This window comes from Ambystoma mexicanum, chromosome 5q (assembly GCF_040938575.1).
Source record: "Ambystoma mexicanum isolate Mex_15411 chromosome 5q, UKY_AmexF1_1, whole genome shotgun sequence".
In the NCBI taxonomy this organism is placed as follows: Eukaryota; Metazoa; Chordata; class Amphibia; order Caudata; family Ambystomatidae; genus Ambystoma; species Ambystoma mexicanum.
Genome location: NC_090933.1, coordinates 20,292,783 through 20,316,509, shown reverse-complemented (window position 1 = coordinate 20,316,509; position 23,727 = coordinate 20,292,783). Strand labels below are relative to the sequence as shown.

The following is a 23,727-nucleotide window of genomic DNA, read 5'->3' as shown; positions in this document are numbered from 1 at the left end:
TCATTGGTCATTCGCTGAAAGCCAATTTATGGTATTTCGCCTAAACATGGGGAAGGACTGGTCCGTACTCAGAGAGTGAGGGCGTCCAAAACTGCGGTGTCATCACAGGCAAGCTACTCCCCCCAGCTTTTTTAGTTTGTATCTAGGTACTACCAGACAGTATGAGTTAGCCGTCCTGGTGGGACGTGATGAAGATTTTTTTACAATTCTCTTGGAGAGGTAGAGTGGGGCAGCTTAATTGAGACATGTGCGTGTCAAGGAAACTGTTTATATACTTTTGTCCTTAATGGAAAGCCATTTATTCTGTCTCCTTGTCTCCGAAATGTGCTGTTCTGAGGGCATTATTTTGAAGGATTTGAATTTTATTTACAATATACTTCCTCGCACCTAGGTATAGGGCATTGCAATAGTCCAGCTTTGAAAGGATGAAGGCTCTAGCTAGGATAGTACAACTTTCTTTGGAAAGAAAGGGTTTGCAGGCCCTTATCAACTTACAAGTGTATGCCATTGCAGAGGCCATGGCATTGACTTGTTTACTTAAATTAAGAGCTGAATCTAGGTAGAATCCTAGTGGACCCTTTGCTCACTGTGCTGATAGAGGCACAGCGCCACCTCACTGAGGAGGCCCAACAAGGCTGAAACACTTGTCTGGGGTTGCTGTTGGTACTCTTGTTCAAAGGAGGTTTGCCTGGCATTTTGGTGATGGGCTGCCCTTGTGGGCGGGGCAAAGACTGATATGCAAATGGCTATTCCTCCTTTGTGAAAAGTACAGTGAGCAGAAAGCGATGGCTGCGGACTTTCAAGTAGGGAAAAAAAAAACACAGAGCAGGTTATCATGTCACGTTCTTTCGAGAGAGGGGCGCATGCTACCTATTTTGTATTTTTGCAAGGAACTTTGGGTTGGTTGTCCTAAGTTAGCTGGGGGAAGCCAGACGTGGACCCCTTGCTCTATGTGCTCAGAGAGTCAAACCTCCACCTCACTGAGGAGGCCCAACCAGGCTGAGCCCAACAAGGCTGAAACACGTGTTTCTGGGCTTGCTGTTGGTACTCTTGTTAAAATGTTAAATGTTAAAGGTATTTGTACTACGCACCGTCACCAACGGAGTTGGTCCCCAGGCGCTCTGGCGGTCTGCAAACGAGAAGGTGGGATGGGTTAGTAGGTGAAGCGGGAGTAGGGTTGTGAGAGGAGTAGTGTTCTGTTGGCAGCTTTAACTTGGTGTACACCGGGTGCTGAGCTTTGGTACGAGTATCGGATCGATGTCAGTCCTCGTGTGCTGTTGGTGCGGCTTATGTGTTGTTGCTGTGTTGTGAAGTGCGTGCGGGTTGTTGTGCGAGAGATGGTTGTGTGAGTTTTTTGAGTGAGATAAGTCTGCAGAAATGCTGAATTTTTTTGTTAGTGGGTTATATGAAGTTTAACATGCTAGCATTCAGAGCCATGTCCGAGTGTGGCGCTCGCTAATCCTCTCAATCTCGTCAGGATGGGCAGAGGGGTTACACCTGGCAGGGTTTCGGGTTTGTGTGACGCGCTCCTTGTGCTATTCTAAAGCGCTCTGTAAGTGTTCTAATTCTGATGGAGTAAGTGTTGTGGGTTGGGTTTGGTTGGTTCGACGCGTTCGCTGTTCTATTCTAGGGAGCTCTGTTAGTGTTCTAATTCTGTGTTCAAATTCTGATGGATTAATTAATGTGGGTTGGGTGTCTATTCTCCTCCTTGTTTGGTGGAGCAGGTTTTGTGGTCTCCTCTTACAAACTTTCTATCTAAATCTGTCTGCTGTTTGGAGGCAGTGGATGAGTCATTTAAGGGTTTTCGTCTGGGTCTGAGTAAGTGATCAGTCTATGGTGTCCTCCTTTTGTGGTTATTACTCAAAATGTCTTATGGTCTGTCGCGGGGTCCGCTTTTTGGGTTCTGTCGAGGACATTTTGGGAGATACCGAGGTTGGTATCTTTATTCATCGTTGTTTTGCGCTGTGGGCATTCTTGTGCGTCGCTGCTGTAGTTACGCTGTGAAGAGCCCTGATTTGAGGAGTTTCCTGAATGCTAGGTGGTTTGTTGTGTTCCGTATATTCTTAGGTATGTCATTCCAGGTTTTCGGTACCTGGTGAGAGAAAGAGGATCTTCCAAGTTTTCTCCTGTTGTAGGGTTTTGGTTCCAGGCGGATGTCGGTGCTTGATCTCAGTGTTCTTGTCGGTTGATGTAGGCGTAGTTTATCGCTTAGGAATTCTGAGCCTTGTTTGTGTATTGCTCTGTGCATGATGCACAGGGATTTAAACTTTATCCGCTGTTTTAATGGTAGCCAATGTAGTATTTTTAAAGCTGGTGAGATGTGTTCTCTTCTGGGTAGCTTGAGGAGGAGTCGGGCTGCTGCATTTTGTATGCGTTGTAGTTTTTTTTAGAAGTTTTTCGGGCATGCCCAGGTATAGGCTATTGGCGTAATCTACTCTGGACATGATCAGAGCAATGATGGTAAGTATTTTGTTGGTGAACGACAGGAACGGTAGGATCTTTTTTACCGCTTGCAGGAGGAAGAAACATTTCTTGAGAAGAGAGTTTACTTGTGGCTCTAGAGTGAGGTTGTTTTCCATCAAGACCCTAGGTTTTTTACAATTGATGATGGTGCTGGTGTGGTGCCGAGCTCTCTTGGCCAGGGGATGTAGCTGATGTCTCCTCCTTTTTTTGTAACTATCATTATCTCTGTTTTGCCTGGGTTGATTTTGAGGTGGCTAAGGGTCATCCAGTTGAATATATCATGAAGGCAATTCTCTAGTGTGGTGTTTTCTTCTCGGGTATCTTGTATGTTGAAGATTATTTGAGTATCGTCGGTGTAGTTGTAGCATGTGAGGCCGTGTCTTTTGATGAGTTTGATTAATAGGTACATGTAAATGTTGAATATAAGCAGGGAGAAAGATGATTCTTGTGGTACTCCGCACGTGGAGTCTCTAGGTTTGGACTTAAAAGGTTTCATCCATACGGTTTCGGTTCTGTTTGTTAGGAAGGATTTGATCCATAGTAGAGCGGTGTCTGTTATTCCTAGTCCTTCTAATCTCTTTATGAGGATGTTGTGGTTGACCGTGTCGAATGCTGCGGATAGATCAAGGAGGATCAGGGCGGTACTGTTGTCCGAGTCTGCATTTGTTTTTAGGTCGTCCCATATTGAGAGGAGAGCTGATTCTGTTCCTCTAATTGGTCTGAATCCAACTTTTGCCTGGTCTAGTAGGCAATACTCTTCTACAAATTCTTGGGTTATTTTGTAGACGTACATTTCTAGCAGTTTGGCTATGTAAGGAATGTTGGAAATGGGTCTGTAGTAGGATAGGTCCTCTACGTTTTCCTGTTGTGTCTTTGAGTAGCAGCTTGATGTAAGACAATTTGAAGGCCTGTGGCACTTTACCTGTTGAGATTGAGAGGTTGAGGAGATTCCTGTGGTAATCTATCAGGGTTCCTTGTTTGAGAATTATTTTTTATATCTCCGGGGGGCAGGGGTCTTCAGGGGATCCTGATTTGTTGCTTTGCTTAACCAGTTTGACGAAAGTCTCTGCTGATATTTCTGGGAAGCTTCGTAGTTTGTTTGGGTGTTCCTCGTGGGTGTCGGATGGATTTGAAGTGTGATCCCTTGATTTGTTTTGTATGGTGTGTTGGATGGAAATTTTGTTTTTGAAGTGGCCTCCTAGGTCATCGCATAGTTTCATCGATGGGATTGGCGTGTTGTTGCAGCCCAGTGGGTTTTTTATTTCATTTATGATTTTGAAAAGTTCTTTTTGCGTGTTTGGTGCTTTGAAGATCCAGTTGTCGTAGTGTTTCCTCTTTGCTTTTTGTACTTCCGTTTTGTATGAGCGGATTTGTTGCATGAATTTCAATTTGTTTGCAGTGGTGTTGTTGGTCCTCCATTCAGTTTCTAGTTTTTGTTTTTTTCTTTTCATGGCGCAGAGTAGTGGAGTGAACCATTTTGCTGCAGTTTTCTTACGTGATGGGGTGAAGAGCTTTTCTTTGGCAATGTCATCTAGGGTTTTTGCGATCCAGGTGTAGAGAAGGGCAACTTTTTAGTCTAGGTCAGCTTCTTCCATGGTTGTTGCTAATGGTTTGCTGTGTTCCAGGATCTCGGTTAGGTTGGAGTTTTTTATGGTTCTCCAGTTTCTTTTCATCGTGATCGGTGGTTTTTCTTGTTGCTTCTTTGTTGGAGCAGCCGTTGTGATTATGAATGGAATGCTGAGGTGGTCGCTCCAGAGTATTTGAATTGGGGGTGCCGTGGTGATGAGATCCTTGTTGGCGAAGATTGCATCAAGTGTGTGCCCCGCCGAGTGTGTTGCTCCTTTGACTAGTTGTTGTAGGTTCATGGTTGCCAGTTGGGCGGTTAAGGATTTTTGTGCAGTTGTGGCTTCTTCATCGAACCAGATGTTGAAATCTCCGAGGATGATCAGGTGATTGTACTTGATGGCTAGGATGGTGATTGCTTCCGTGAAGGCGTCTACGAAAGTTGCATCGTAGGTTGGCAGTCTGTATATCAGTATGAATTTCAGGTTTGTTTTGGGGTTTACTGATGGCCGTAGTATTAAGGATTTGCATTTATCGGTGTTTAGTGGATCTTCCATTTTGGTGGCCAGTTGTTCCTTGTGGATGATCGCTAGCCCCCTGCCCCCTCCCACCCCCTCTTTTGGACTTGTTCAAAGGAGGTTTGCCTGCCATTTCGTTGCTGGACTCCCCTTGTGGGCTGGACAAAGACCATATGCAAATGGCTATCCCTCTTTTGTGAAAGGTACAGTGAGCAAAAAAAATGGCTGTGGACTCTCAAGTGGGAAAAAACACACACAGCAGGTTATAGTGTCATGTTCTTTCAAGAGAGGGGCGCCTGCTACCTTTTTTGTATATTTGCGATATATTAAAGACTACTTTATAAGGAGTGCTTTTGTCTGAAACTGTGATATGAGGATTACACATTCTGAAGCAGGTACAGCGCTACAATATGCGACAGCCACCACCCTCTGTTTGAACCCTTTTCTGCCTAACAGCGAACGTCCATCGGGAAATCCCTCCCCTCCAAACCCGCCCTACTGTGCGGCTGCCCCTTCTCCGCCCCTTCCAGTCACAGGCAGGGCAGAGAAGGGGAGGGAGGGAAGACCCGGTGACGTCATTAACCCAAGCTGTGCAATAGAAAGTGAGGGGGACGTGCAAACAAACACAGAACACCCCCAGCACGGCGCTATCTGTCTGGCCCCATCCTTGCCCTCTCGGTGGGGGGGATCCTGCCTGCCCTCCACCGCTGCGGAGAGGGGCCGGGGCCTGCTATGTGTGAGAAAGATTGGTGGCAACCGCCTCCCATTGCCGGTGCCAAGCACAGGGCCCCGGGCAGCAGAAACTCCCGCAAGCATGAGCGGCCGCCACCTCTCGACCTGGGCCGGGGTGCCCCCTGCTGCCAGACCCCCCCAGGCATACAGAGGAGGCGCAGCACCAGCAGTAAGTAACAGCCTTCCTCACCCAGGGTGAGAGCGCGGTGAGGAGAGGGTTTATGTATTCTACCCCCATAGAATCGGTAGAGCGCAGTGAGGGAATCACCGGGAGAGGCCGGGGGCTTCCCTGTAACTCCTCCCCAAGGCCATGCTGACCTAACACACCCCCGGCTAGCTACATTGTGTGCGAGTGGATAGGCAGAGTGTGAGATTCGGGTAGCGTGACTATCCACTGCTATAGTATAGGGACGTTTCGGGTAACGTTCGAACCCCTCTCCTCACGTCTGTGTCACTGGTCTTGGCGAGTACAGTTCATACAGTATAGCCGTGCCGGTGGTCATAAGCCGCTCTCCCACGTGTACAGTTTCTGTAATCGGGCATCTCCTCGTTTGCCGACAACATGCCTGCTACCTATGCCAAATACGTCAGATCTTCTTTAAATTCAACCGCCTCGCAAGGGCCTTTTGTAAACAAAGGCAGCAGGGGTTATTCATGACACCTTACGTGCTGTCACGGGAAGGCGCCGGCGACGTCTTCTTCTGTTACGTCTACTTGTCTTATTACAGACTCACTTAGTCTGTGTTCGCTTGGCTCAGTTGTTATGCACCAAACACACCAAGAAAGCATTAAAGAAACAAGTGGTTCGGGTGGCTGGCGCGTCCTTACATGAATTACAAAGCAACGCCATACATTGAAAGTCTCGGAGCACAGCCCTCGTAAAGACCGTCACCATGTTCCCAAATCCCATCTGAAGAGGCAGCCTGTTCCCCGTCCGTCTGGAAAGCACCCCTGGCTCATCCGGCTCTGCACCCTGCCTCTCCGGCAGCTGCTTTGTGCTCGGTGTAGCCTTGCAGAAGGGGTTTTCCCAGGCTCCTCCCTCTGGATTCATTCATGTTTTTCCCCTCTGCAACGCTTTTCTGTTCCTGTCACTTAAAGCCTTCCCACCATCAACCCTCGTGTACTAAACCTGACAGTCTCCGCCTTTCGGCGTTTTTTGCATTCCACCCAAGCCATTCTGCGCCGTGCCCCTCTTTTTGTGTCTGTGCTGCTTAAACTGACTCCCACCCCTGGTTTCGTTGTCCCTGGGAGCCAGTGCTGCTGCATGCAGTGTAATGGTTTGTGCCAACCCAAAGTGGCACGCCACACGATGTTGCAAATAAACACACTTCGAACAAACGAATGAAATCCCAGAGGGCACTCGGACCGGGTTAGTGCTTTGAGACCACCCTCTCGACTGTTTTAATGTTTCTTGGCGGAGGGGAGTCAGCACTAAATAGTTTAAATCCACATTCCAGTTAGGGTATCTCTGGCTTGCATGCATTGATTAAATGCCCTGCTTTCTCTGCGGCTCCCTTTGGTTCCATTGTTGTTTTTGTGTCGTCGCCTTTGCGAGAGGAGATTCATGATCCAGCTAGAATGAAGCAGGCACGTTTGTGGGCTGTGCACATCGCATGTGATTCATAAAATCATGAATGGTCCAACCTGCGAGATGTTCACTGTGAACGTGTATGCGCTAGGGATGGAGGAGGGGGCGGTGATGCTGGTTTGTTTTCCGCTCTTCTGGGGGTGTGTGCGATGAATGTCTACCCCGCCGCCCCCCATTTTATTGTACGATATTTTCTTCTATAACATATCCTCTATCTTTATACATAAATGTGCGGGAAAGAGATCTAACTGCGTATTATGTGTCTCGCCCCCACCCCCATTTCTCGTTCACCTGCTGGATTAGTTGATGCACTTGGCTTCATGGAGTCTCCACACGTCCAGGCTTCTCCATTTTTGAGGCGAGAGAGGCAGCCCTGTCAGGCCTGAGAGGGACCATGCCTAGAACAAAACAGATACATCCCAAAAACCTCAGAGGTAAGAGATCGGCATTTGTTTCGGTGAATGGTACTGCTGCTTTGCATGTAGCCCAACAGTGGCGTGAATGAGGGTGGGCACAGGGTTGTGACAACCTCCGGTGGTAATGAATGTGAGATTTCCCGCCACCAAATCTGTTAAACGCATTTAAAACACAAGACTGTGTTCTGTTGGCGATGGAACGGCGATGTGCTTATCTCTGAAACATGGAGGCTCTGCATCTCCTGGCAGTGGTGCTGCAGGTGGGCTGGACTTGCGTGAAAACATTGACGGTGTGAGGTTCCGAACTGATGGTCCTTTGTACCCTGTGAGACAATTGCAGTGTCGCGTTTGCTCAATTCTTCAAGTGCTTTAGACAAGCGGCCTTTCTTTGACACGTCGTTGACCAGGGGACAGTTTGACAGTTGAGCCCGACCGGCCAAGGGCATCAGGTGCATTTTGCTAGAGTTGCTGACATTGTATTGCATTTTCAGCGGTTAATTGTGTGGCAGGCAAGATCCCTCTTCTTCCAAATCAAAAAAGCCATGAGAAGAAGGAACGCAGCAGAACCGAACCGCGACAACCTTTCCCCAAGTGATTTGTTTACAGACCAAAATGCCACTTGATACCTGCCAAACATATACTGGCAACTCATCGTGGAATTAACGATTTAAATACCAAATCTAACCCCACATGAAGGAAGTGTGTGTATTGTGTTATTTTTTTTTGTTGTTGTTTTTTTTTTTTGCATATTGGCGCGTGCAGCCCGTTTTTGTTTCAAGCATATCCACTAGACTGCTCAATTACAAGGTTAAACATTATTTTAAAAATGTATGGTAATTATGAACCATTAAGTTTTAGTCATATTTTGAGGACATTGATTCCACCATTCTCATAAGTTTTTGTGTATAGTCATTCATCATTAACAGTTTCTTTTTATTTTACTGACTTTTGGTGTGTTTTTTTAATGGCGTTTATTATTCCGTGTCATCCTGGAAAGCAGATTTGTTAAATGGTCGTTAGATTTTCATAGATAAACACTTTTTGTTTTTTAAAAGCATTCTTCATTGTTATATTAGTCTAGTGCTAGGTGAACAAAACACAGTTGAATTTCAATTATGTCTTTCCCTGTCCGGAACATTTAACATTAGGCTTCACCATGACATTCTTATAAACAAGAAAGGTGTTAAAAGTATGCCACTCCTTGTTGATGTTAGTGCACGGTACAAATACCCTTTAACATTATCACCACCGGAGTGATCCACTAGCCCTCTGGCGGCTCTGAAAAAAGGGGGGCAGGAGGGGTGGGTTAGTGGGAATAAGCTGAAAAAGTGCAAAAGAGCAGTGATGTGCTGTTGGCAGCCTCAGCCCGGTGGGTCCGTTGGCTGGGCTTGGGGTGCTTTACGGTCAGTAGTCGTGTGCTGTTGTGCAAGTCTATGTGTGGTTTGTAGTGTTGTGAAGTTTGTGCAGATTGCTGCGTTTTAGGCTTGTGGTTGTGTTTGGTTAGAGTTTGAGAGGTGTATGCAGAGGGATGAAATTGTTAGTTGGTTGGTTAGTTGGCATTGCTGTCCATTGCAATTATGGGATTCCATCTATGTGCGGTACATACTGACATTCACATTTCTATCTAGATGCGATGCAAGATAAAGTTAAGAATTCCATACAAGTGTGGCACATGCTAACCATCACATTTGTATCTAGATGCGGCGCAAGCTATAGTTGAGAATTCTAAGTTTGGTGTATGCTAACCATGAATCTAGATGCGATGCAAGCTAAAGTTCAGAATTCCATACAAGTGTATGTACATTATCTTGTTATTGCCTCGTACTAGAGCTCGGCCTGTATTACTGGTTTTAGTTCATGCTTCTATGAGAGAGCATGGCAGGAAATGGGCCAGAACAAGTCGGAACTGAGCTCTTTCAAAGTTTGTCTTACCAGAGCGCTGTTCTGCCCTGCATGACCTGGCTTAGTGCCACCCCTTGCTGGCTCCCTCCCACCGCTAGTACGAGGGTGTTAGTACCATTTGCAGCACACCTGAGAGAGTGCATATTTCTCAAATACCTTAGTCGTCTGAGTAACAGCTTTTTAAACCACTGCGGCCCCTTTGTGTTTCGTGGATTAATTGGCCCAGGTGATGTCTAAATGCGCTCTGCTGGAAGACTATCAGTCATGGTTCCTGTAATGACTTCTATCTATGGAATGTATTGGCGAGCGATAACTGACTCTCAGCGAGTAAGAAATTAAGTGCTATGTGCATGTGGACAATGCAGCGGGTGAGTGACATTTTCTGCTTGACTAATAGTTTGTAACTTGACATTTTTACCACTCTGGGATTCTTTCACAGAGAAATATCCATGATCTAATGCACCCCACAATGATGTGGGTAATCTGACCTAAAAATACACTGAGGTCGACATAAATAAAACACAAACACCCCCGGACTTCGAACAACTTATAAATATATACAGGCATACAGTTAAGACCTCAAAGTCCAATTTGTCGGGCTTCAGCCACACATACGACAACGTTTTGGCCGAAGAGAGGAAGAAACTGAGGAAAACTCTCCACTTGGCAAAGAAAACAAAGTTCATAAAAGATTTACAGGCGGCAGCCTTGGCGAAGAAGGCCTATAAAAACTGGCTGAAAGCGCACAAAGCGGTAATGTACCAAGCAGACGCTGAAGCACCTTTTCGGCTGTTAACTGGCCGCCACTCAAGGGACTTTTGGCAAATAATAAAATCATCAACAACCGGTCCGACAAACAGACTACATAACTTTGTTAGTGAACAGAACTGGATGTCCCATTTCAAAGAACTCTTTAAAAATCCTAACTTAGAGTATCAACATCCCCAGTCTAAAGGCAAAGTGGAGTGGAAGATAAAAACTAGCCCATTGGCTCCCAATAAAGGAGAGAATAATTTTCAAAGCGCTCACACTGACACACAAATGCATCCATCTCACTGCCCCCGACTACCTCTCACAAAGAATCCACTCCGTCGCCTCTACAAGACCAACAAGATCACCCTACACCAACATGCTCTCTGTGCCACTAGTAAAAAGATCCAGAGCTGGTGGATCCAGCTTCCCTTATCTAGCACCCACTCACTGGAATGCCCTACCTCCCACCATCCGCAGTGAGCCCTCCCTCCTCGCCTTCCGCAAAGCAATGAAAACCACCCTCTTCTCATAAGGTCCCTCGCAGCAGCATGAATACCAACCATAGGACCCACTGCTTAAGTTGTATTGACCAACCGCATAAGCTGTAATGATAACCATTCTTGTACCTATCTGTAATATGCCAATTACTGATACCATGCCTGTAACTAAGCTCATGCAAGTAACAGCGCCTCAATGCCCCTGGGCTGCTTGCGCGCTATATAAATTTAAATAAATAAATAAATACCTATTGACCTAATATCTATTGAAATGAAAATCTGAAAATTAAAAAACTCAAGAGCTCCAGGACCAGACGACCTAACAAACGCACACCTAAAACAAGCTCTGGAACAATGGGCCACGTTTGTCAGAGCCGTCTTTGACAGAATAGTAAGAACAAAATCAGTACCCTTAACTTGGAAAAAAGTGACCATAGTCGCAATCTATAAGGCCGGTCCAAGAGATAACCCTAAGAACTACAGACCTATAGCCTTGCTTGATGTTATTGGCAAGCTCTACGGATCTACTCTATTGGACCTCTTTTAACTCTGGGCAGTAGACGCAAACGTCACTGACCCATTCCAATCAGGTTTTGTTAAAAACCTCGGAACCCTGGTCAATATCCTCCTAATTAACACCTTAAAGGAGAAAACAAAAGATGGAAGGCCTCCAATTTACGTGGTCTTTGTTGACCTGGTCCAGGATTTCGACCAGGTCAATAGGGAGCTTCGCTGGAAAAAGCTAAAAAATAACAAATGTCCAGATTTCATCTTGGAACAAATCCAGGCACTGCATACAGAGACATCAATATCTGTAAAACTGGACCAACAAGGAACCATCTCTAAACCTATCCCTACGTCGAGAGGCGTCAAGCAGGGCTGTCCCTTGGCGCTGACCCTGTTTAGCACGTACCTATTGGATTACAAAGACACAGAGCCACAGCTTAGATCCTTCCCGCCAAAGTTTGGTGGGACCAAGGTCTCACGTCTTTTATACGCGGATGACTTGATCATCTTGGATCAAACTCCAATCGGCCTACACAGGCAGTTAGACAACCTAAGTGCCTACATAAGAATTAACAACTTGGAAATCAACACGTCGAAAACACAGACTATGATATTCCAAAAATCATCTAAAGTAAAGACCAACTTTACTTGGCTTGTGGAGGGAGTAAAAATTCAGACGGTGGAGGAATTCAAGTACCTGGGTGTTACTTTAAGTAATAACCCCACAGACAAGAACATGCAACTAAAACTGTGGGTCAAGATGAAACGTCTGACAACCCAGGAAACGAAAATCGAAAGAAAATTCTGTAAATTTTCTTTACAACAGATCATTCAATTTTACAGAACGAAAGTCGTCCCTGCAATTCTATATGGTACAGAGGCTTTCTTAATGCTTCCAGACTACCTATGGCAGAAACTTGAAAGCCTCTTCTGGAGGAGCCTGCTGAACCTTCCACCATCAACGCCAATGGTCCTGATCAGAAGGGAGCTCTGTATTTCATTACTAAGTGCCATCCTACACAGAAACCGTTTAAGTCTGTTCAGAAAACTGATTATTCCAAACCGCCCGAAAATTGTTGACATCATTCATAATAAACTGTACGATCGGAACTCCAGTGCTTTGAAATCATGGGCCCAGAAAGTCAACGACATCCTCACTGATGTAGGATCTTCAAAGCGGAGCTTATAAATAATCCAACAAAAGTGATCACTAAACTAGAAATATGGGACTGGATAAAAACCCAAGACTCCGCTTCTGCCTACAAATCAGTATCGCACATTCTACTGGTAAGCAGGAATCTGAATGACACAAGACCTTATCTGAAGAAATTTCCAAACCGCCAGTCCAGGCAAACCTTTATGAGAGCTCGTTTGAACATCATCGCAACAAACAAAGTCAGAGCCATTAGAGGAACTTCGACCTCATGCTTATGTCGGTTCTGTGAGATGACGGAACAAAAAGAAACTATCAGACATCTCCTCTGGACTGTAAAGGCCTGGAGAAAGAGAGGACGATCCATATGCTTCATCTGTTCAAGGACATATCTTATTATGACGAGGAGTTCTGGTGGAATCATTTAATGGAGGCAGAGAGAATGTACGAGACCATCCAGTGACTCAATTCCTGCAGAACATTGATCTCACGAGAGATTAGAAACAGCTCATTTTGATCTCTATTTCTATCTTTCTCCTACTCTCTCCCTTCCTAGGAACCGCCTTTTTTCCTTTTCATGAAGGATGTAAGAATTTTTGTAAAAAAAAAAAATGTGCAAGCATTTTAAATAAAAAAAAAAAATACACCCCACAATGAAGATTACCCCTGCTAGTTGTGCAGGGAGTCTTGATTCTATTAAAGGCTAGGAGGCGAGTATTATGCTTCACCTTCTATTTATTTACTCTTCAGCAGTTCCAACAAAAACATAAAAAAACACTGAAAAGAATCCTCTTCAACTCTTTTTGTTTCTTATAAACTACAAATCCCAATGTCTCTGTAGTCCCATCATGTTCTTTCCTGTTCCTGGACTCCTCCTCTTCTTTACATGCTCTGAACTATCTCTCGAACATCTTATAACCCTGTCCCGCCAACTGGGCGAACAAATCCAACTCTTTGCAGACTCAACATAGCTGCCTCACATCTGTGTCATACAGCTTTTCTCAGTTATTCTTCTGATCTTCCCCTGAGGATCATACATACAAACAACAATGTCGGGGTGGAGTCCTGGTCCTGTCGCTCAGCCATAGTTAATTGCATATAATGTAAACAGTACATCAAACGGGCGGGAATTTAATGCTCGCCTCCTAATCTTTAATAGAATCAAGACTCTCTGTGCAACTAGCACAGGTAATCTTCATTCTATGTCTAAGACTAGGGGCAAGCATTATGCTTGTTCAAAGCTTTCCCAATACAGTTGTGTCTAATCCTTTAATCAGTTTGAAATACAATTCTTTAAAAATATTATCACTAGACCAATCTGCTGCTTGCTTAATGTCCTGCAGAGACACCCCTGCTGTGAACGCTCTGGATGCCATTGTACCCCTCACAGAGTGCACCCCATACATTGCCAAGTCAATGCCTGCTAGCTGCATCACCTCTCACCCACCTCGCTATGGTGGCTGTCGCTACTGCCTGAAAGGGTCTCCTGCATGCAATCAACAGCTGTGTGGTACCTGCTGTAGAAAAAGGAAGATGAGGCGCGCACTCTAGTTCCCAGTCATGTATACCTGCTGCAGTTCAGTTGATCTTCTCTTGCAAGCGCTTTCATGTCCCTAACAATCTTCAAGGAGGCAGTCTTTCTTTCCAGGTGTTACTGATTAGTTTCAATTTCAGTCTCAAGGATTTCTGGTAGCTGTAGTGATAGCACTATTTTTTCAATTCAGGTGACCAGGAACCAACTCCCTCCAAAAGCACAATTCTTTTCCATAATGTGGTACCTGCTGCCCTGCACACCGCTGTTCTGCTCTCGTATTCCTTAATACACCCCACTACGCACTATTTGGGATTACTCGGAAAATAGGGATAGTGTACCATAGTAGATCCTATCTTAGTTCTTGGAACTATTGAAAAAGTAACTCCTTCTGGACCGAAAGACCTCCTGTTAATCTCAAGCGCCTTGACATCCGCTACTCGTTTGAAAGATAATAAACATAAGCCGTTCTGATAGCCCAGCGAGTAGAGCGCTCGCTTTGACATCTGTGCAGAGCCTGCTGACGCAGGTTCGAATCCCGGCAGGGCCAAACTCAACCTTTCATCCTTCAGAGGTCGATAAATGAGCACCGCAGACTGTGGGTAATAATAAGCAGTGCTCAGATACCTGAGGGTTTGTGGCGCTATATAAATGCAAAATTATTATTATTACATTATTATTATTATTCTTATTATAACTGCATCACTAATTTGTTGGACAGCTGCTTTAGCGATAGATATCTGTCTGCTGGCCAACTCGCCAGTAACTGCAGCACCACTGTAACGTCCCACAATTGATTATATCTCGGCTACGGTAGAACTTTATAATGCACCCCTTTTATGAGCCTGGTTACTGCTGGGTGCTCCCTTGCTGGGACCCCTTCAATCGGTAGGTGACCTTCTGAAATGGCCGACCTTTAGACTCCGATGGTACGAAAAGCTTTCCCATCTTGCAACAGATGTGCTAGAAAATTCACTATAGCTACTACAGGGGCCAAAACGGGATGAACATTTCTCCCTCTACACTAGTTCGTAGCTCCTCCAGTGGGTGGAGCCCAAGATTCGGCGATGAGCTCTGCAGCTTGTGGATGGAGCCCAAGACTCAGCAATGAGATCTGCAGCTTGAGCCGAAATGCCCAGCAGCTCCCTGCATCTCCAGATATCCTGCATGCTATTAGCGGGAGAGTCCCTTTCACTCTGAGTATGAGATGACCCGGGGTGGCGCTGTGGAGCAGTCCAAGATGGCTGCCTAGCTTTTCAGCTCTGTGCGGCTCAGGCAACAATTTGGCTACATCTGCGGTCTTCTTCGCCATCTAACATCATTGCTTTGCTGAGCTACTGCCTACACTGCGGGGCGTGTGTTGTGCGAGTTTGGGGCTGATACGACCTTCAGGGACCCAGATGTGACATCCTTGGCGGCTGCTGGCCATGTGTGCACCCGGCCCCGGCGCTCACTGACTTCCGGCTTCCCCCGCCTGGCTCTTCTCCCCAGAGGCCGTTGCCGTAACAACTGCAGAGGCGGCCCCGGGTCCCCTCCCTCCGTGGCATCGACGAGGTGGGGGCGGCGGGCCCTGAGTGTGCTGCGGAGACTCGACACCATTTGCTGCGGGGGCCCCATGCGGGGCGAGCAGCGGCGCGGCTGGGGCCTACGCTGGAGCACGCCCACCCCCCCACCCCCCTGTACTGGGAGGCCGTGCTCTTTGATGCGATCAACACCATACTTGCGGCTACGGACTGGCTGCCGCCCAGTTGGGAGGACTCTGAGGCTCACGCCGCCCGCGCGGCGGTCCGGGTGAGGAGCAGAGGGAGAGGCGCATGGTGCTCCCGCGTGTGCACCGCCGGCTCCACTGACCCGGTGGCACCGTCCCATATCCTCTGCAGAACCCCCCCTGGACCCGGACCAGTTGACTCTGTTGCTCCCCTGTGTGATTCACCCCGGATCAGAACATTAACCCATGCAGGCTTGTCCAACCTGCGATGAGAAAACTGCCTGTGTGCTTAACGAGGCCCCGCTCCTCGCTGTGACCTCCGCATCGACGTGGCCTCTCGCCATATAGTCACTACATACTAGGGGTGAGCAGCCCCCCCTCCTTCCCGGAGACCTCCAGCGCTGATGGTTGCTGACCCTGCCCGACATGGCTGATCAGACGCAGGCAATTTAAGCATGTGAAGTGACAAGGCGCCTTAGCCATCACTGCCCTGTCGCTTCATCAGCGGTATTCCACAATCCGCAGCTGCCCCTGGCTGCCCCTGGGGGACTCGCACGACACATCATACTGCAGTCTCGCCGCAACTAACTGCCTCCGCCACGACTTGCACACCCTGCTGATGCTGAGACATTGGCAGGAGGCCTCCGGCCCCGCCGAGGCTAATGCCCTCCACACCACCATCCTCTCCACCAGTGTGCCCGCACCATACCCAGGCTTCTTCTTGCTGCAATGCCTAGTAGATCCAAGGGAGCTGCCCAAGGGGGTACTATGGACAAGTTCACTAAAGCGGTTCCGCGGGCTGAGCCGGGCCACACGTCATCTTCACAGGAGGAACCCGACCCGGACCCTCACCATGGGGTTGTAATGTCAGATCTCACCACGCTGATGGAATCTATGGGCAAAAATTTCGCCTCCTTTCATGTGAAACTAGACATCAACGTAAAATGTTGCCTCACTAAAAACTCGGGTGGACCAGGCGGGATCTAGGATCACTGAGGCCGAAAATAGAATCTCCGTCAATGAGGACGAAATACACACGCTCCAAGACACTGTGGCCTCCCTGTCGTGTGACATGAAGAGTGTTAAGGCGAAATGTGATGACTTGGAGTCTTGCTCCCGCAGAAACAACCTGCGCATTATCGGAGTTCCCGAAAATGCCCTCAAGGGGCGGATGGAAGACGCAGTAGAAAAACTACTCAAAGACCTGCTTGATAATCCGGACCTCTCACCATATTTTACAGTGGAGCGAGCTCACCGGGCCCTATCACCACGCCCTAAGCCAGGCGACAGCCCCAGGCCCATCATCGCTAAGATACTCAATTACCGCGACAAAGACCTCATTCTTCGCCTGTCGCGTGAGAAGGGAGACCTACGATTTGAGGCCCACACTATTAGAGTCTTCCCAGACTTCTCATTGGTGGTACAGCAGGAGAGGCGTCAATTCCTTGGTCTTAAGAACCTGCTCGGGGAACGCAACATCCTGTATGCCATCCTGTTCCCGGCGCGACTCAAAATCACCCACAATCCCAGACGAAGCGGTGAAATTCATCGAGTTGCAAATACCGCTTCACGGTCCGAGAGACGACCGCGCCAACGACAACTAATTACGAACCGCGTGGCTCATGGAGACTTATCATACCCACTGATCCTTGACTTATGATGTGTCGATGGCAACCTGACTTTGTCCACACAGCAAACATGGCTCCCTATCACATGCATTTTGGTCGCAGGCTGGCTCCTGGATGGTATACACTGGCCATTCTCCCCTCTCCATGCCAGGAGCTAGCCATGTGTCCTACCCTCTCCTGCAGTTTTGACCAGCTTGAGAGTGTTCTCTGGCTCCAGGGGCCGATTGCAAAATCTGTTTACCGCAGTAACATATAGGCACTTGCTGCCCTACATCATGCTTAAAATGCCGGCCGCACGGCATCAGTGCTCCCCGCTGCAGTTGCAATGTTTAATTTCATTTGGTTGTTGCTAATGTTTGGCCCCCGTTGGGCTGGGATGAGGGCATATCCACGTTGGATCCGGCCCTCCGACCTTCACCTCCCCATGAGAGTCGGTTCAATTGGTGGCACCTGTGTTCGGGGGTGAGGGGGCTGCACTGCATGTTGGGGTTGGGCAGTGAGGGTGGGGGGAAGCACTATTGGGGTTGGATTAAAGGAAAATGGCATGGCAGGGAGATACACGACTGCAACGCAATATACCTGTACAGGCGGTGAACGCAAGCAATGGAATGGTAATGAATACTACTACAGGGATGTCCCATAATGTGACACTGTCACTCAATATCATGACATGGAATATTCGTGGACTGAGTAACTTCACCAAAGCCCGCAGGATAACTGCCTATGCCCAGAGGCATGGAATTAAGATACTCTTCCTTCAAGAAACTCATGCCCTGGGGCGCCTAGCGACATACCTCACCCCAACCTGGGGCACCAATAGGTACTATACAAAGTATTCAACCCAATACAGGGGGGTACTCACTTTAATTCACAAATCAGTCCAATTCTCATTGCGCACCAGTCACATTGAAACCGAGGGCAGATATGTAATCCTTCACTGCACACTCGCCAATATGGAATGCCTCCTTGTGAACACATATGCCCCTAATTTCGACGCTCCAGATTTCTTTGACGCATTCACCACCTGTCATGATCTCTGCTTCCAAAAGGTCAGGGTTTTCCCAACTCCCTTGGAAGCAGATCCATAACCCAGGTTCCGAGTGCCAACCAGTCCCAATTGGGACCTTTTGGACCCAGTCCTGGCGCCAGTGGCACCAGGCTCATAAATATGCCCAGTCTCAGCGCTGGAAGCGCCGGGCTCATAATGCTTGGGTGGACTTACCTTCAGCAGACCATGCTGCTTACTTGCCTGCCAGTTGAGCCTCTGATCCTCTTCTGTTTGGAACTACTTTTCCTGTTGGGTGGGGCTGGAGCCACTCCCTAGATTCAGAACACTGGAACTCTTCTGGAAGGCAGGAACTCTTTTCTTACCAGGAACTCTTTTCTTACTTAGGCGTGGCTGTGGAAGGAGACACCTAAGCACTACAGGAGGCTATTTAAACCACACCCGGGGGATGAATCTTGCTTTGTGTTATTCTGCAACCTCTGCAGCAGAACGCTCATCGTGTCTTCTGCATCCGGTCCTGGGCCTAAGGAAAAAGGCTTACCATCCCGAATCCATCTTCAGCAACACCTATAAAGACAAGAAAGAACAGGTTAGCATTCCGGCATCTGAAAGGCAAAGGCTTACCATCCTGAATCCAGTCTTCAGCAACACCTATAAAGACAAGAAAGAACAGGTTAGCATTCCGGCATTTTGAAAGGCAAAGGCTTACCTACTCTTCGGCGCTGCATCCCGCATCTGAAAGACAAAACAAGGTGCGTTTAAAGACATTGGGGAACTTTAATACTCACGTGCCATGACTCCTTTCCACATCTAATCCAGTGGGTATTCCGGCACCCTGCAGCCGCTCCGAACTCGTACCTGCAAAATAAAAAGACAGTTAGAGCGCATAGTGAAGCAGGCAACAAGCGCTTACTTACGTGCTTCCAGGCGCTTCTATTCATCACACGGGCTCCATCTTCAACTCACTTCAGCCCGTCATCCGCCATCGCCGGAACCCTGCAAAACAAGAGACATCATTACTAAAGACTTTAAAGACATTTGAATGGCTCGAAACTTACCGTTCGTGCAGTAAACGACGGACAGCAGTCCTCTGAAGTCAAGAGGCCTGCGCTACCTATCCAGTGAAGAAACTGGTTACAGCACCCTGCCCCGAGGCAGATGGAGAGCTCGGCATTCACTTACCTAAGGTGAGAGCGTTAACCTTTGGGGGTCTACAGGAGAGGAGAAGAGGAAAGAGATAGGGACACCCCAATAACCCCAGTTCATTAACCCCATATTTTCTATCTGCAGACATCTTACTCTACACGTCAGGCATACAGTGCACAGAGGTCCAGCCCAAAGAGCCAACCGGGTGCTACACATCACCTTTGAAGATACGGTAGTCGCCCAGTCAAGACCGGCGCCTCTGCGAGAATCAGGTGAGCGTTACACCACCATACTCCTGAAGTATATTGGTGTTCCTATCATATGGGGGGGAGACATGAACTTAATTCTGGACAATGAGCTGGACAGATCCGGGACCGACCGTAGAGCCACATCACGTGTGGCCCATAGATTACATGCACACATGGACACACTGGGTCTTAAAGACATATGGAGAGTTCTCAACCAGCAGGCGAAAGAGTATACCTTTTACTCATCGGTACATGATAGCCTATCCAGGATAGACCTGTTTCTCATATCATGCGGCATAGTGGGCAAGGCCACAGAGACTCAGATATTGCCGCGCACACTTTCGGATCACTCACCGGTAACACTGCGCATTACACTAGGGCAGGACCAGCCTCCCCGCTTCTCCTGGAGATTCAAATCAGAGGCCCTCCAAGATATAGTTTTCAGAGCTGAAATTCTGGCTGATATATCCCCTTCTTTGACTGCAACAATCGACAAGATACATCTGATGGGGTACGTTGGGAGGCATTCAAGTTCTTCATCAGGGGGATGTGCATCTCTAGAGAAGCCGGGGTCCTCAAAGTCATTAAAAATAGCTTGCAGAGGTCGGAAGCGACGTTAAAAGAACTTGAGAGGGAATACACCTCGGAACCTTCCCCGACCACGCTGGCACAGATTAGAGCGGAACTGGAAACATTTGAGACCCATTCCCGGAGGGAGATACAGTACCATGCCCGTCTCGTAGCAGCCAGGAAATACGGTTAGGGGGACAGACCGGGGAGGACGCTCTCCAGACTAGTCCGTGCAGAGGGTGGCAGGACTTGCATTGACTGCATGAAAGACGCAGGGGGCGCCCTGTGCTGGTCCGGCCAAGGCATCCTCGAGACATTCACTGCGTTCTACACAACCCTATACGGCACCCAGCAAGAACACGGCCCACAAGACACAGACATTCTACTAGACCAAATCCCCTTGACCCTCCTCTCCCGCGCGACCAGCTTGATGCTCCATTCACCCTTGACGAGATAACCACAGCCATCTCGAACTGTCCGAAGGGCAAGGCACCAGGCCCAGACGGTCTCACTTCAGAGTTTTATCAGGTGCATGTAGTCATCCTGGCACCCAGAATCCTAGCAGTGTGGAACTAATCACTTAGGTAGAACATCGTACCCCAATCTATGCACAAAGCGCTCATGACTGTGCTTCCCAAGCCGGGCAAACCGCTGGATGAATGCGGCTCCTACAGACCCCTGTCCCTAATCAACACTGACATGAAAATATTTCCTAAGATTATTGCGAATAGATTCCTCCTCATTATGACCCACTTAGTTCACCCAGACCAGAGTGGTTTCGTACCCGGAAGATCCACAGCCCTCAATATCTGCCCTTTATTCAATATCATGTCCAGAATCGACCCCAACGCAAGCGCCGTATTGGTCACCCTCGATGCCCAGAAGGCATTTGACATGGTGTCGTGGCAATATATGTGGGCTGTACTTCACAAAATGGGAATCGGCCCACGCATGATATCATATATCAAATTGCTCTACACAAACCCTGTAGCCAGAGTCCTTGTCAACTCTAGGGTCTCGGCCCCCTTCACCCTCCATAGAGGTACCCGCCAAGGCTGTCTGTTCTCCCGGATACTTTTTGCGCTTGCTATTGAACCCATGGCTGACAACGTCAGAGACAAACATACACGTAAAGGTATACGTCTGCGTGACACCCCAGAGATCATCTCACTATATACAGATGATGTACTTCTCTATATCAGAGACCCGGCTGTCCACTTGGACCCGATTATACGGGATATAACAAAAATCGGTACATTTTCAGGCTTCACCATAAATTATACCAAATCTGAAATCTTCCCGCTTACGCCGACCACTTCTCAACCAGCATGTGAATTCCCCCTCCACTGATCACCAAAGGGCATCAGATACCTCGGGGTCAGGTAACCCTCACTAAATCTTCACTATTGGCCGACAACTACGTGGCTGCGGCGCAGCTTGCAGAGGCCCAAATGTCGAAATGGCGCAACCTCCCGCTCTCCTTATCGGGCAGACTGTCCCTAATCAAAATGATAATTGTCCCTCAGCTGCTCTACGTCTTTGTTAATGTGCCTATCTGGCCCGGGAGACGATACTTCAAGAATCTACACACTACATGCACCCAATTTCTGTGGCACTCTGGCGTGGTTCGTAAGAAGTGGCAGCATATGACTCTTCCATACGAGAATGGGGGCTTCACTGCCCCTGACTTCGCTAAATACTGGACCGCCGCGCAAGCCCAACATGCCACACACTGGTACACATTCACCGATCCTCCCCAACAGATTAAACTCGAGAAACTAGCAAGTGAAGGAGTTAACACCCTCTCTCTTGTACTCCACCATACATTTCATACTGATGCCCTGGCTGACCCTGTAGCGGCAACAACCATGGGTTGGAAACAAATACTACATACGCAACCTGGCCACCACCCATACTACAAATAGCTGCCTATTTGGCAGTTCCCAGGCCTCAGCCCCATACAAACTCCTAATGAGACACTGGTATGACTTGGGATATCGTGCCCTGACCGATTTATACCCTGAAGGGAAGTATCACCCCGCAGACATGGCGTCCCGGTCACTCCGGCTACGCGCTGGAACTATTACAATACTTCAGGTTGAGAGCAGAAGTCCGTGCCTGGTGGCCCTCATACCCAGACAAACCCCCAGATCCACCTGAGATCCACTATATAACCAACTCGGCCGGGTCTAGAGGGATAATATCCCCGCTGTACAAAATGCTGATGGCCAAACCTAAGGATGTGCTACAGACGGCACGCGACATGTGGAGCGGTGAGCTGGGCCTGCCCATCACTGATGCAATGTGGAGGAAAATGTGCATGCACCCCCGTACTACCTCCTTAAACGCCAGATATAGGTGTATACAATACAAGCTCCTGAATCGATTATATTACACGCCGCACAGTTTGGACAGATACGCACACAGCCAGGCTCACACTTGCCCCACATGTAAATCTACAGATGCGGATCACATACATATGTTTTGGGCTTGTGACGCACTGGGCCCATACTGGAAAGCCTTAATAGACACTCTCTCTGAAATAACAGCGTCCCACATCTCTCCTGAACCATTAACTGTACTGTTCGGCCTGTGGGATAAGCCCAAAGTAAGAAAAATGTCCACGTTTTTGAATGGCGCCACCGTGGTGGGCAAAAAATGCATATTACAGTGTTGGAAGCGCCGCTCCCCCCCCCTTCATTTGAGATGTGGCTTAGGGCCCTCACCTGGACTCAAACGTGTGAGGAGGATTACATCAATACCCTCCCGCTGACCTCTCGCCCCAAGAATGTATGGACGGAATTTTGCAGCTATCTGAACAGCAAGGAGGATTTAGAACTACTGTCATCCCCCCCTCCAGATGAAGGGAACTAGACCACTGCTGAGACTTACTGAACTGTAAAACTGAATATCTACCTTCATTTGTATTCCCCAAGCACCATATAACCATCCATGTACCTGCAACTATATATATCTCGTGCACTGTGTTGATTGTTTGTTCTCTCACCATGCCAATAAAGAAAAGTAAAAAAAAAAAAAAAGTATGAGATGACCCAGCTGGGTCCTTGAGAAGTCGTTCTCTGTCCCGGAGAACTCGAGGGATGTCTGTCGCCAGTTCCATCAGCGTTGGAAACCAAACTTGTGACTTCCACAGCAGCGCTATCCGAATCAACTACGCTTTCTCTCTCCGACACTTCGCTAGTGATCTGCTCAACATCACGAAGGGAGGAGACGCAAAATCCAGTTCTCCTATCCACCTTTGGAGAAATGCATCCGTGCCCTGGGCGCAGTGATCCAATCTCCAGCTGAAGTAGCTGGGTGTCTGTGCGTTGAGGCGAGATGCGAACAGATCGGTGTGCACTGGACCCCACAGCTGATTCAGACTCTGAAAGACTTCTCTGCTCAGTTTCCAGTCGCTGGAATCTGTCAGGTACCGCAAGTTCCAGTTGGCTACTACGTTCAGTGCTCCTGGAAGATATTCTGCTGTCACCAAAGTCCTTGACTGAAGGCAAAAAGGCCAGAAGTCTTTCGCTAGCTCTGCTAGCAACTTGTATCTTGTCCCTCCTAGGTGGTTTATGTACCTGACTGCCAATATATATTGTCCATCTTGAGCAAGACACATGAACTCACGCTGCCTTTCGTGAACGCATTCATAGCGAAGAAACCCGCTAGCAGTTCCAAACAGTTTATCTGAAGGCGGAGTTCCTCTTCGCTCCATTTCCCTCCAGTCTCCAGAGACCTGCATCTTGCTCCCCAGCCCACTCGGCTGGCATCCGATTCTATTACTAGATCCGATCG

General features: G+C 48.0%; 1 protein-coding gene across 2 annotated transcripts in view; it reads left to right on the top strand.

The window, feature by feature from the left end:
• The first annotated feature begins 5,110 nt into the window (after positions 1–5,110).
• The window catches only part of HIVEP1 (HIVEP zinc finger 1), a 1,356,272-nt gene continuing 1,337,655 nt past the window's right edge, over positions 5,111–23,727 (top strand). The window contains exons 1-2 of one of the 2 annotated variants that reach the window (XM_069620429.1): positions 5,111–5,445; positions 7,168–7,298. In XM_069620429.1, the coding sequence (XP_069476530.1) occupies positions 7,259–7,298 (40 nt within the window). In that variant the 5' untranslated portion in view covers positions 5,111–5,445; positions 7,168–7,258. Of the gene's footprint in view, positions 5,446–6,559; positions 6,646–7,167; positions 7,299–23,727 lie in introns of those variants that run through there. The other variant, XM_069620430.1, reaches the window with a different exon arrangement.